At 43.4% G+C, this 14557-nt stretch overlaps 1 protein-coding gene across 9 annotated transcripts in view; it reads left to right on the top strand.

The window, feature by feature from the left end:
- LOC140426391 (mesoderm induction early response protein 1-like) overlaps positions 1–14557 on the top strand; it is a 98123-nt gene that overhangs the window by 73355 nt on the left and 10211 nt on the right. For 8 of the 9 annotated variants that reach the window (XM_072511093.1, XM_072511094.1, XM_072511091.1 and 5 more), the window contains 4 exons: positions 5444–5525; positions 7451–7545; positions 9535–9662; positions 14322–14461. In XM_072511093.1, coding sequence (XP_072367194.1) covers positions 5444–5525; positions 7451–7545; positions 9535–9662; positions 14322–14461 — 445 coding nt within the window. The remainder of the gene's footprint in view (positions 1–5443; positions 5526–7450; positions 7546–9534; positions 9663–14321; positions 14462–14557) is intronic. The other variant, XM_072511090.1, reaches the window with a different exon arrangement.

Raw genomic sequence — 14557 nt, 5'->3', positions numbered from 1 at the left:
GGAGGCACAGTGGAGGAAAGCGCAGGGGGCGACCTACGAGTATGGGGAAAAGGCTAGTCGGATGCTGGCACACCAGCTCCGTAAGAGGATGGCAGCGAGGGAAATAGAGGGAGTCAAAGATGGAAGGGGAGCCACGGTTCGGAGTGCGACGAAAATAAACAAGGTATTTAAGGCCTTTTATGAAGAGCTGTACAGATCCCAGCCCCCAGCGGGGGAAGAGGGGATGAGACGATTCCTAGATCAGCTGAGATTCCTGAGGTTGGAGGAGCAAGAGGTGGCTGGTTTGGGGGCACCAATTGGGTTGGGGGAGCTGAGCAAGGGTTTGGGGAGCATGCAGGCGGGGAAGGCCCCGGGACCGGACGGATTCCCTGTGGAGTTCTACAGGAAGTACGCAGACCTGTTAGCCCCGCTACTGGTGAGGACCTTTAATGAGGCAAGAGAGGAGGGGACCCTGCCCCCGACAATGTCGGAAGCGACAATTTCTTTGTTCCTAAAGCGGGACAAGGACCCACTGCAGTGTGGATCGTACAGGCCGATCTCGCTCCTCAATGTGGATGCAAAGTTGCTGGCAAAAGTGCTGGCCACGAGGATCGAGGACTGTGTCCCGGGGGTAATCCACGAGAACCAGACGGGATTTGTAAAGGGCAGACAACTAAACACCAATGTACTGCGGCTCTTAAACGTGATAATGATGCCATCGGAGGAGGGAGAGGCGAAGATAGTGGCAGCTATGGACGCGGGTAAGGCCTTTGACCGAGTAGAGTGGGAGTACCTCTGGGATGTGCTGTGTAGGTTTGGGTTCGGGGTAGGGTTTATCAATTGGGTTAAGCTCCTTTACAGAGCCCAGATGGCGAGTGTAGTGACGAACCGGCGGAGGTCGGAGTACTTTCGACTGTACCAAGAGACGAGGCAGGGGTGCCCCCTGTCCCCCCTGTTGTTCGCATTGGCGATCAAACCATTGGCCATGTCATTGAGGGAGTCTAATAAATGGAGGGGGGTGGTCCGAGGGGGAGAAGAGCATCGGGTGTCGCTATATGCGGATGACCTGTTGCTGTAGGTGGCGGATCCAATGGAGGGGATGGTGGAGGTCATGCAGACCCTAAGGGAGTTTGGGGAGTTTTCGGGCTATAAGCTCAATGTAGGGAAGACTGAGCTCTTTGTATTACAGGCGGGGGACCAAGAAAGAGGGATAGGGGACCTACCGCTGAGGAGGGCGGAGGGGAGCTTTCGGTATCTGGGGATCCAGATAGCCAGGAGTTGGGGGACCCTACATAAACTGAATCTGACGAGGTTGGTGGAGCAAATGGAGGAGGATTTCAAAAGATGGGACATGTTACCGTTCTTGCTGGCGGGTAGAGTGCAGTCGGTCAAAATGGTGGTCCTTCCGAGGTTTCTGTTTGTGTTTCAGTGCCTTCCCATCGTGACCACTAAGGCCTTTTTTAAGAGAGTATTATGGGGTTTGTGTGGGCGAATAAGACCCCGAGAGTAAGGAGAGGGTTCCTGGAACGCAGTAGGGACCGAGGAGGGGTGGCGCTGCCAAACCTGGGGAGCTACTATTGGGTAGCAAACGTGGCGATGGTCCGCAAGTGGGTTATGGAGGGAGAGGGGGCGGCATGGAAGAGGATGGAGATGGCGTCCTGTAAAGGAACGAGCCTGGGGGCGTTGGTGACGTCACCGCTGCCGCTCACGCCGACAAAGTATACCACGAGCCCGGTGGTGGCGGCTACGCTAAGGATCTGGGGCCAGTGGAGACGGCACCGAGGTGCAATGGGATCATCGGTGTACAGGGGTAACCACCGGTTTGTCCCGGGGAAGATTGATGGGGGGGTTCCAGAGCTGGCATCGGGCGGGGATTGGAAGAATGGGGGACCTGTTCATCGACGAGACGTTTGCGAGCCTAGGGGCACTGGAGGAGAAGTTCGAGTTACCCCCGGGTAATGCCTTTAGATATATGCAGGTGAGGGCTTTTGTGAGGCGACAGGTGAGGGAATTCCCGTTGTTCCCGGCACAAGAAGTTCAAGATAGGGTGATCTCGGGTGTATGGGTCGGGGAGGGCAAGGTGTCGGAAATACCACCAGGAGTCGAAAGAAGAGGGGGAAGCGCTGGTAGAAGAGTTGAAGGGTAAATGGGAGGAGGAGCTGGGGGAGGAGATCGAGGAAGGTCTGTGGGCTGATGCCCTAGGTAGGGTTAATTCCTCTTCCTCGTGTGCCAGGCTCAGCCTGATACAATTTAAGGTGGTCCACAGAGCGCACTTGACGGGGGCGAGGTTGAGTAGGTTCTTTGGGGTGGAGGACAGATGTGGAAGGTGCTCAGGGAGCCCGGCGAACCATGTCCATATGTTTTGGTCATGCCCGGCACTGGAGGGGTTCTGGAGAGGAGTGGCGGGAGCAATATCTCAGGTGGTGAAAGTCCGGGTCAAGCCAAGCTGGGGGCTAGCAATATTTGGAGTAGTGGATGAACCAGGAGTGCAGGAGGCGAAAGAGGCCGGCATTCTGGCCTTTGCGTCCCTAGTAGCCCGGCGAAGGATCTTGCTAATGTGGAAGGAGGCGAAGCCCCCCAGCCTGGAGGCCTGGATAAATGATATGGCTGGGTTCATAAAGTTGGAGAGGATTAAGTTCGCCTTGAGAGGGTCTGCGCAGGTGTTCTACAGGCGGTGGCAACCGTTCCTAGACTATCTCGCGGAGCGTTAGAGGAAGGTCGGTCAGCAGCAGCAGCAACCTGGGGGGGGGGGGGGGGCGTGGGTGGGCGTCCTGGGAGGGGGGGTGGGTGAGGGGGGACTGCCTGGGAGGGTGGATGAGCAAGAGATAACATGAAGGGTTGGGGAAACTGGCACGTACGGGTGAGGGCCAGTGTACAAAGCTGTGTAAATATATCATTTTGCCATGTATATATCTTGCTCTGCGTGATTTCTCTTTTTTTTGTTACGGGGTGGGGGGGGTTATTGTTTGTAAGGGAGAAAAATTGTGTTAAAAAACTTTAATAAATATTTTTTTTTTTTAAAAAGAAACAGCAATGGCACACTGCCCAGTTGACCCTACAAAGTCCTCCTTACTATCTGGAGCTTTATGCAGATGAATAGGGAAGCCTACTTGTGACAATAAAGATTATTATTATTGGAGTGCAGGTCCAACAGCACTCGACACTGGGACAAAGCAGTCTGCTGGATTGGAACCCCACCCACCACCTTAAACATCCACCACTGATGCACAGTTGCTTCAGGTGTGTACCATCTACAAGGTGCACTGCAACAGCTCAACCAAGGATCCTTCGGCGCCTTCCAACCCCATGACCATTTTGGGATAAAGGTTCTTTTTCGGAATGGCAACCGGTGACGAGTGGTGTCCCGCAGGGTTCAGTGTTGGGGCCACAGCTGTTCTCTTTATATATTAACGATCTAGATGACGGGACTGGGGGCATTCTGGCTAAGTTTGCCGATGATACAAAGATAGGTGATGGGGCAGGTAGAATGGAGGAGGTGGGGGGGCTGCAGAATGATTTAGACAGTTTAGGAGAGTGGTCCAAGAAATGGCTGATGAAATTCAACGTGGGCAAGTGCGAGGTCTTGCACTTTGGAAAAAAGAATAGAGGCATGGACTATTTTCTAAACGGTGACAAAATTCATAATGCTGAAGTGCAAAGGGACTTGGGAGTCCTAGTCCAGGATTCTCTAAAGGTAATCTTGCAGGTTGAGTCCGTAATTAAGAAAGTAAATGCAATGTTGTCATTCATCTCAAGAGGCTTGGAATATAAAAGCAGGGATGTACTTCTGAAGCTTTATAAAGCATTAGTTAGGCCCCATTTAGAATACTGTGAGCAATTTTGGGCCCCACACCTCAGGAAGGACATACTGGCACTGGAGCGGGTCCAGCGGAGATTCACACGGATGATCCCAGGAATGGTAGGCCTAACATACGATGAACGTCTGAGGATCCTGGGATTATATTCATTGGAGTTTATGAGATTGAGGGGAGATCTAATAGAAACTTACAAGATAATGAATGGCTTAGATAGGGTGGATGTAGGGAAGATGTTTCCATTAGCAGGGGAGACTAGGACCCGGGGGCACAGCCTTAGAATAAAAGGGAGTCACTTTAGAACAGAGATGAGGAGAAATTTCTTCAGCCAGAGAGTGGTGGGTATGTGGAATTCATTGCCACAGAGGGCGGTGGAGGCCGGGACGTTGAGTGTCTAAGACAGAAGTTGATAAATTCTTGATTTCTCAAGGAATTAAGGGCTATGGAGAGAGAGCGGGTAAATGGAGTTGAAATCAGCCATGATTGAATCGTGGAGTGGACTCGATGGGCCGAATGGCCTTACTTCCACTCCTATGTCTTATGGTCTTATGGACCTCTACAACATGGAAGGACAAGAGAAGCAGATGCATGGGAACACTACCACCTGCAAGTTCCCCTCCAAACTGCACTGTGCTGTCTTGGAATTATATCGCCATTCCTTCGCTCCTACTTAAATCAAAAGCCTTCAATTCTGTAATAATACTGTAGGTATACCTGCATCAGATGGGCTGCAACAGTTCAAGATCACAGCCCTTGGGGATGGGCAACAAATGTTGGCCGTGCCAGCGAACCCATATTGCATAAGAATTTGGGGGATGCGGGGGAGAGGAGACTGTCAAATGTACCACTGTTTAGATTTGAATTATCCTCAAGTATGTATTGACAAGACACTATTGGGAATGTATATGAGGCGTTAAATTTATGTCGTTTAGGAGGGCAGCACGGTGACGCAGTGGGTAGCACTGCAGCCTCACGGCACCGAGGTCCCAAGTTCGATCCCGGCTCTAGGTCACTGTCCATGTGGAGTTGCACATTTCTCTCCCCCCCCCCCCCCCCCCCCCCGGTGTTTGCGTACGTTTCGCCCCCACAACCCAAAGATGTGCAGGATTGGCCACGCTAAATTGCCCCTTAATTGGAAAAATGAATTGGGTACTCTAAATTTATAAAAAAGGGGGAAAGAAATTTAGGTCGTTTACGTTAATGGATAACTACTAAATTAAACCCTGTGCAACACAGTTTTTGTTACAATAATATGAAGATATCTGTGATTGCCAAATGGAAGTATAGCAGCTTTTTCAAGTGAATTATTAAGGTCATTGCACAAGTAGCAAGTTTCACAATATCAAAGTTTATTAGCTTACGTATGCTTTTCCTGTTTTATATTGTAACCTCCATGCTAAACAAATCTAATGACAAAACCACTAATATGAAATGTTGTCATTCGCTGAATTGTAATCATTAAATATACTCAAGTGAATATCCATAATATTAATTATAGACTGTGACGAAAATAAATTCACTAATCTAAGTTTACAATTCAAATATTTCTGGTGAGAATCCTTCAAAATATAAAATAAAATCTAAAAAATAACATTTGGTTACTAATCTTAAAGCAATCCACATATATGAGTTTCTTTTATCTTTTTCAGGCACTGTATGAGTTGGTTAAGTGCAACTTTGATACAGAGGAAGCATTGCGAAGATTGAGGTTTAATGTGAAGGCAGCCAGAGGTAAAAACATGTTAATTTCCCACTAGGTGGTGGTGTTTCCTTTGCAGTTGAAAGCATTATAGCTTAGCCTGTTCCCAACCATTTCTACTTGGCTTTGCAATAATTGCTATAGTTGTAATAAAGATTAGTTGGATAAAACATTTCATGTACATTTGTTTTCAAGTACCTATCTTTGCCCCAAATTCTAATTTCAAGATTGTCCATCAGATTCTTCAGTTAATTTTGGTTAGAAGGAATTATTTTACTTTTTCTTGCACTTGAAAGATGTTTGGTGAAGTCATTCAGCACGGTGTTTTTCAGTTCCTGTGGTTTGTAGAATTAAGCCATGTATCCATAATATACTTACCCCTATTTCCAGAGTGTTTGTTTTTCCAAAATTGAAGTCCTCTGCTGATTTTCCTACGGATACAATGTTAAAAATGGGTGATTGGTTTGTGAATGCATGTTAATGTCCAGTTCCTCAGGGATTTTGTATTTCTGCTTTGTGACAAGCCACTTTTCTGAAGCTATTTGTCAGCCAACAGGTAACAAAAGGAGATTAAACCACACATGCGCTAGGAGATGAGCCTAGTGCCTTGTCGGCATATTTACTGTGCTCTCATACTCTTGCTTAGCTTTTGACTAAACTAGGGACACAGCATCTAGACGGTAGCGTTGCCTCGCCCACTCCACTCCACTTGGGTTCATCCATAATCCTACCTGTCTCTGTCCCCATACCGCTACACCTTTTTTACCAGAAATTTGGAGGGAGGTTTCTCCACTTATATGGGCGCATTCAGCTTGAGCCCCCCCAAAAATAACAAAGATGGATGGTGCAGAATGTCATTATTTCAAAACTGGCATTGTAAAGCCAAAGCAGTGCAAATTTATAATTGTCATATGTTGTAAAGTCGAAGAGTGCCTGGGCATGTTTTAGCTAGCTACTGGTTGTGTTTTTGTAACTACAGTAATATCTTATTTCCTGTTGTAAAGTGCATCTTTGTGAATACTTTCCTCTTAAGGTTCATGGGTTCTAATCTCAAAATAATTCCTTCCAAACAGTTAGTTTAGACGGGGTTATCTGCAGTGTAGATAAATCTGAGGCTTCCAAGTAAATATTACTTCATCCAATGAAGTAAATACTAATTTATCTAGTTTGTCATTAACTAGGTACTAGATATTTAAAAAATATCTGGACATAAACAATTGTTACTTCAAAAGCAGCCATCTGTTTAGTGACTATAGCAGGAGGCCAGCACCATGCATTGAGTCATTGGAGCGAGCACGAGTGTCAAGAATAGCAGCATGAAGATTTTATTTCTCTCCGTTGCCCAGAAATGTCAAACAACACCAAGGGTGGGGTTTTCTGTCCCCGCTGCGTCTTATTTTGCAGCGCAGCCTGCTAATGGCTAGCAGCAGAAACTTCAGACCCCTCTGCTATCAAAAGGCTTCCCCGTCATCACACCATCGCCACTAGGGGATCTGTTGCAGGGGCCTGGCATCGGTGGAACCGCATGATTCTGCCGGTGGGAACAGTTGGAAAATCTGTCCCAAGTTACTGATTTTGGGTACTCTGTAGAACCAAAGAAACTGGCTCAGTGGCAAGAGAAAGAAAATCAAAGGAATGTGGGTCACTTGAAAACTAAAGAAGCTTAGGATCATTGATCTTTGGCAGCTGTAACCTAGGGAGTTTGTTCCCATAATTCATAACTTGGGGGGTGGGGGGGGGGGAACTTGCATGGAATGTCTGTCAACAAAAGTCACGCACTTGGCTGAGAATTTTCTGGGTTTATTTAATCTTGTCAATCAGCCAAGTGTTATATTTATATCAGCACTGCTGCAAGTGTCACCCAGCTCCTTGAATGACAGCATATTTATACTTAATACCTGAGTTGTGTTGAGGTGTGTATTGTATTTGCTCATTTTGTTTTTCTCATTTACTACAGAAGAACTCTCTATTTGGAGTGAAGAAGAATGTAGGAATTTTGAACAGGGACTTAAGGCATATGGAAAAGATTTCCATCTGATCCAGGCTAACAAGGTACACAAAATATCATCCATGTTTGAAATCCTGAACTGAACTTTAGGATTAAGTGTTGCTTTATTGGAAAAGAGTTTGAAGTACAAATTAGCAGGCCCCATGTTATATTTTCCAGCAGCTAATGTGTTGTATCAGGTCCAAACTTGCTTTGAAAGATGGTTTCACTGTTTTCCTCTAGTAAAGGTAAAGTGGCACTGGGGGGAAAGCTACAACCAGAAACCAGTTGCAAACACTATTTCAGAGTGACAATACACAAATGTTATTCATTTTCAGTTCGATTATTTCAGCTGGGCATTCCAGTGGATTGGTTCTGCAGATGAAATGGAATGATACTGTGTACTTCTGTAGGTGTGTTCTTTATTGATCCGTATATATTTCCAAGCATTATCAGCAGAACTAGCTTACCTATTTGGACATTTTAGAATGGAATTCTGTTGGTTCTGTGTAAACAGCAATTTTCCTCCATTCAAAGTTATATTGAGAAAAGTATATTATTTTCTAGTACAAATAATTATGTAGGTCATTTTCATGCAGTATAATGAAACTAACCTTGCCTCCATTGTCACTGATCCATCAATAACTGGTTAATTTTTTTTAGCTAAGAAAAGAAGATCCCTTATGACCATGTTCATGGTAAATCAACATTTTTGATGAGAACAAGGGCTCTCTATGTCAAGTATCACTAAAAACGCACTCTCTTTTCAGCATTTGGGTAGTGGCCCTGACATCGGAAATCATTGGAAAAGGGGCCTGAGGTTTAGCAGTACTAGGACAGGGTTTAATATCTACCAGTATTTTGAGGGGGGTTTTAAGATCTGTGGGAGGTTGGAAGACATTCCAGGATTCTGGGAAAGCTAAAGTCGCACATTCGAGGAACTCTTGGAAAGATTTTGGAATTTAAAAACCTTGGGAAATTATGACACATGAGGGAGCATTAGGAATGTAGTCAAGGAGTTTGTGAGCATTGAACGGGTGCCCTGGTAGTGGGATGGAGCATGAGGGCAGGCGATATTGAATTCCATTGGATTGGGGAAATAGGGCTTGGACATTTGAGAGAACAGAGACTGGTGGAATTAGGGGTTGCTGAAAGCTGGCAGTATTGGTAAGGCAGGCTCGCGCAGCCTTGTGATATAAAGGAATTAAGAATGGGACTCAAATTGAACTTGAGGGCTTTCAGGCCATCATACCCAAAGTCCCTCCAGAATATATCAAGATATACCATCAGTCACCCATCCATAACTTCTGCTGGATTTTATTATTTTCTACCTTATACCAATTAGTGAACCAATGTTAAGTTTGTCAACTTGATCAGTTTTTAATATAAATTGCCATAAACTTAAGTTACCTCAGTGCTCAAAATTGTTACCATTTTCCAGCTAAAACCCCTTGTCTCCCTACCTGCCCAAAAAAGATTTTAACAACCTTTGTTGACAGGAAAACAAAGAAACCGCAACTGCTGCAATAAGAGGCTTTATTTAATTAACTGAGTAATTCATAATTTCTAGTATTTTAGACACGACCTGCCTGAAATCAGTAAGTTCAGTCTCTAGTTTTCGTTTGAAAGCCATTTAGCAAACAAAGATAAATTTCCCAAGACATGGAAATGCTATGCAGCTGCTTGGAAACTCTGAAAATTGCATGTCCTCCGACTATGCAAATATGATTAGAGATTTTGCAACATTTTCCTTTTATATGTTTTCATTACAGCCTAAGCTTTTGAGGCATGTTAAGGTCTTAAACCAAATAAGTTGTAAAATCCATTAGAAGACACAATATAAAGACGATTCACGTGCAAGATACTTTATGTATAACTAGATTTAAAACATTTATATGTTGTAATAGTTGAACAAAATTTTGAGTAAAAGACTAAAGCAAATAAAACTTGCCTGACAGGAAATAACTTTGTTAATTCTAATTATGTACTTAATTTTTAAGGTGGTAAATTATTTTACTACTGATGTTTATTTCTTATTAATATTCACATTTCAGGTGAGAACACGGTCAGTAGGGGATTGTGTAGCATTTTATTACATGTGGAAGAAGTCTGAGCGTTATGATTTTTTTGCACAGCAGACTAGATTCGGAAAAAAGAAATACAATCTTCATCCAGGTGTTACGTAAGTGTTTTTGAATTACTGACAGTAAATAGTTGTATCATCTTCAAGTTTTCTGCTGGAAGGCAGGTTCTTGGCAATTAATCGTCAAACTGGGTAAATGCCATGGCACCTTACTACAGATGGGATGAGGAGGCAGAGCCCAAGTTTACACCTCAGCCAAAACAGAGGTCAAACCCCATGCTATTAGCATTTACCTGAATCTCACACCAACCATTTAGCTATCCACCCTCGCCCCCAATGGCAATTTATTTTTAAGCATTGCATTAGCAAATGTGTTCTACATTGCTGGCTTTTCACAACATATCAATGTATATTATTGTGTGTTTTTAAACTGCAATATCCCTTTTCCCTTTCCAGTTGTGTTGTATAAAACAATTGATGCAGTGGATTATATTTGCATACAAGGGAGGCCTAATGTAGCAACGGTTTTGGTCTGATCCTGGTTCCAGGGACAGATTGATACAAAATGGAACTGCGGTATATTGGGTACAGTCATTCAATTCGGTTGTAGTCACCTGCTGTTGGTTTTCTATGCTCCTTCTGTGGTTGCACCAGTACTGTTAAAACTGGCCTGATATTCCCAGGACAAATGGCATGGTCACCTCCCACATTATTATCTAGTATTGGTCTGTTGCTGTGTTATTCTCTGACGGGGTCTATTTACTTTCTAGGTCTTTGTTTGAATTTGGAGGCCAGTAGTGTAAGTAATATGAAGCTCAAAGAGATGCTCCCTCTGGCAGATAATCCACCAGTACAGAAGCAGTATTGAAACTCGTCTGTGCTGACTCCCTTTCTCAAACTGACAAGGAGTTCAAGCAGAAAAAGATAGGCTTTCATCAAAATAATATCATAGGATTATAATCTCAGTCGGAGGCCTGAACAGAAATCTTCATGTATCAATACTTTTGGCCAAGATCTTTAATTTCATTGTTTAGTTCTGCTGTATATCCACCCACTGAAGCTATTCTGATCAAATCAAGTTATTGGTAGCAAATTAAGTATAAACGCTGTTGTAACTTTTAACGTGAACATTTTAAAAAACCATCAGAAAATTGTTACTCATGGTAGGTACAATATCTTAGCATGGATATGCAAAGCGACACAATCCATAAGATATGGGAGCAGAATTACACCATTCGGCCCATCAAATCTGCACTGCCATTCAATCATGGCTGATATGTTCCTTCTCCCCATAGCCCCTGATCCCCTTATTAATCAAGAAATTCCCCTATTAATCAAGTACACTAAATTTGTGCTTGAGGTGCTGTTATCCACAGGGTTATCGAGTTGAAGGGTGGAATTAGGCAGAATAATTCATTCTTGGAACTTAAGAACTAAAGAGCAGGAGTAGGCAATCTAGCCTCTCGTGCCTGCTCCACCGTTCAATACAATTATGGCTGATCTCATCATGGCCTCAACGCCACCATCCTGCCCGTTCTCTGTTACCCTTCAAACCATTACTAATTAAAAATCTGTAACTCCTTAAATTTACTCATTGTCCCAGCATCCACCGCACTCTGGGGTAGAGAATTCCACAGATTCACAGCCCTTTGGGAGTAGTTTCTCCTCATCTTTAAATTTGGCTATCCCTTATCCTGAGACTATGACCTCGTTCTAGAACACCCCACAAGGGGAAGTATCCGCTCCACGTCAATGTTATCCATACTGTTTATCACCTTGTATACCTCAATTTGATCCCCCCTCATTCTTCTAAACTCCAGAGAGAATTGGCCTAAACTGCTCAATATCTCTTCACAAGACAAACCTCTTATCTCTGGAATAAATAGAGTGAACATCCAATGCCACTACATCTTTCCTCAAATAAGGGGACCAAAACTCTGCACAGTACTCCAGGCGCAGTTTCGCCAATGCCTTGAACAATTGCAATAACATTTCCTTACGGTCCATTTGCTTTCTTTATTGCCTGCATGCTAGTTTTCTGCAACTCGTACACTAGGAAACCCAGATCCCTCTGCACCAGAGCACCTCAAAGTCTCTCCCCATTTAGATAATAAGTTGCCTTTCGTTTTTCCGACCAAAATGAATGACTTCACACTTATCCACGTTAAACTCCATCTGCCACATTTTGGCCCACTCACCTAACTTATCTATATCCATTTGTAAGGTTCTTATTTCCTCATTGGAACTGACTTGCCCCATCTATTTTAGTGTTGTCTGAAAGTTTGGCTATGGAACCTTCTATCCCTGTATCCAAGTTGTTAATATAGATTAGAAATTGTTGGGGCCCAAGGACCGACCCCCGTGGCACCCCATTAGTTGCATATTGCTATCCAGAAAAAGACCCATTTTTCCCAACTCTGTCTTCAGCCAGTCTTCTATCCAAGCTAAAAAATTACCCCAACCTCATGTGATCTAACCTTGTGTATTACTCTTCGGTGTGTCACCTTATTAAATGCCTTCCTGAAGTCCAGATATGTCGCATGTACAAAATACCCATTATCCACTTGACTTTTACATCTTCGAAGAACTCTAGCAAATTAGTCAAAGATGATTTACCCTTCATAAAACCATGCTGACTGATGGATTATGTTTTACCTTTCCAAATATCCTGATATTACTTTCTTAATAATGGATTATATCAATTTCCCAACAAATGTTGAACTAACTGGTCTGTAATTTCCTACATTCTGCCTCCCTCCCTTTTTGAATAAGGGCGATGCATTAGCATTTTTCCAATCCACTGGAACTTTTCCCGTGTCCAGGGAATTTTGGAATATTATAACCAATTGGATTCACTATTGGCCGCTACCACTTCCTTTAAAACCTAGGATGTAGGCCATTAGGCTTTGGAGACTTGTCTGCCTTCAATCACAACAGTTTTGTTGAGTACCATTTCTCTATTGATGTTGATTGTTCTAAGTTCCACCCTTTCTATTACCTCTGATTTACCCGTTCCTATAGGGATGGTACTAGTGTCCTCCACCCAAAGCTAAATATTGATTCAGCATCTCTGTCATTTCAGTGTTCTCCACTCTCCAGTTTCATCTTCCAAGGGACCAACATTTACTTTAGCGACTCTTCCCTTTTATGTACTTATAAAAGTTTTTGCTATCCTTTTTTGGTATTTTGCACGAGCTTTCTTTTATAATTTACCTTGGATCTTTTTATTACTTGTTTAGTAACCCTTTGCTTATGTTTGAAAGTTTCCTAATCTTCCAGCCTGCCACTGGCCTTTGCAACATGGTATACCTTAGTTTTTGTCTTTATATTGTTCTTAACCTCCTTGCCTGGTCATGGTTTTTTTTACTCCTCTTACCGTCTTCCTTTCTGGTATATATTTTTGTTGTGAAGAATTGAATATCTCCATAAACAACTGCCACTGCTCATCAGCTGTCCTACCTTTTAGCCTTCCTGCCCAGTCTACTCGGGCCAAATCTATCCTCATCCCTATGTAATTTCCTTTGTTTAATTCCAGATCACTAGTGGGGCACTCTATTTTCTCGCCCCCAAACTGAGTGAATTCTATCACACTGGCCACTATTTCCTAGAGGATCCTTAACTATGGGTCATCAGTTAATCCCTCATTACACATTACCAAATCCAGAGTAGCCTGCTCCCTGGTTAGTTCCACAACAGATTGTTCCAAGAAACAATCTCTAATACATTCAATGAACTCTTTCGAGGCTACCCTTGCCAATTTGATTAATCCAGTCTATGTGCATATTAAAATCGTCCATGATTATTGCAGTACCTTTCTTACAAGTCGCCAGTATTTCCTGGTTTATACTGTTCCCCACTGCGGAACTATTGTTTGGGGACCTATAGATAACACCGACCACAGACTTCTTCCCTTTGCTATTTCTTATTTCTAACCAGACTGATTCCACATCTTGATCTGCAGTGCTTATATCATTCCTCATGACAGCATTGATCCCTTTCTTCACCAGTAAAGCTACACCACCTCCTTTTCCTTTCAGTATTTTTCCAAAATACTGAGTACCCTTGGATATTCAATTCCTGGACCTGGTCTTGTAACCATGTCTTGTTAATCGGCACCAAATCATACCCGTTGTCTCTATTTGCTCCGTTAACTCATTAATTTTGTTCCGAATGCTTCGTGCATTTGGATACAACGCTTTTAAATCTGTTGTCAAATCTCCCTACTCTTTTATTATTATTTGTTGCAACCTGTTCTGTCCCTCACCTTTATTTTCTGGTAACCATCCGCCACATCACTAACCTGCACTCTTACTTCCTCCTTTAATTTTATCTCTCTCGCGCTCTCCGTGCATGTCGCCAGGGCTCTGGTTCCAACATGATTCAGCTTAACCCTTTCCCATCAGAACATGTCAGTCCTTCCCCAGGACTAGTGCCAGTGTCCCATGAATTCAAACCTATTGCTCCCACACCATTATGGTAAATATTCAGTCCCCCATCCTTGCGCAGCGTGGAATCCAAGTGCATCGTAAATCAGCTTTGATTCAGTTATGTAGAAATGTTATTGTAGTTAACTGATAGAAGGCTTGCAGGTGGGGCATATGGCACAGAAGAGATTGGGGGTATGTGTATGGTAGAAAAAGCAAGTTAGAAAAAAATGTTTCTTTTAAATGTACATTTCTAGTGGACCAAGTCAGAAGTTGCAGCTAATTTGAAATGGCCGGTCAGATTTTTGTATAATTGATTTAAAATTGATTTTAGGGATTATATGGACCGTCTCCTGGATGAAACTGAGAGCACAGCTTCCAGTTGTGCACCCTCACCACCACCAACCACCTCAAACAGTAGCAGTAGTCAGACCGAGAGGGAAGATACTGCTGCAATAGGAAGTAATATGAATGGTGAGTTGTGAATCAGCTTTTTGCCATGTCTTGATTAAATCCGCAATCTTTTCTGCTTGTGCATTAGGATATGAAAATCCTATGCATTGCTTTTAC

The sequence above is a fragment of the Scyliorhinus torazame genome, chromosome 7 (genome assembly GCF_047496885.1).
Source record: "Scyliorhinus torazame isolate Kashiwa2021f chromosome 7, sScyTor2.1, whole genome shotgun sequence".
Classification (NCBI taxonomy): domain Eukaryota; kingdom Metazoa; phylum Chordata; class Chondrichthyes; order Carcharhiniformes; family Scyliorhinidae; genus Scyliorhinus; species Scyliorhinus torazame.
This window is presented reverse-complemented; position numbering and strand designations above follow the sequence as displayed.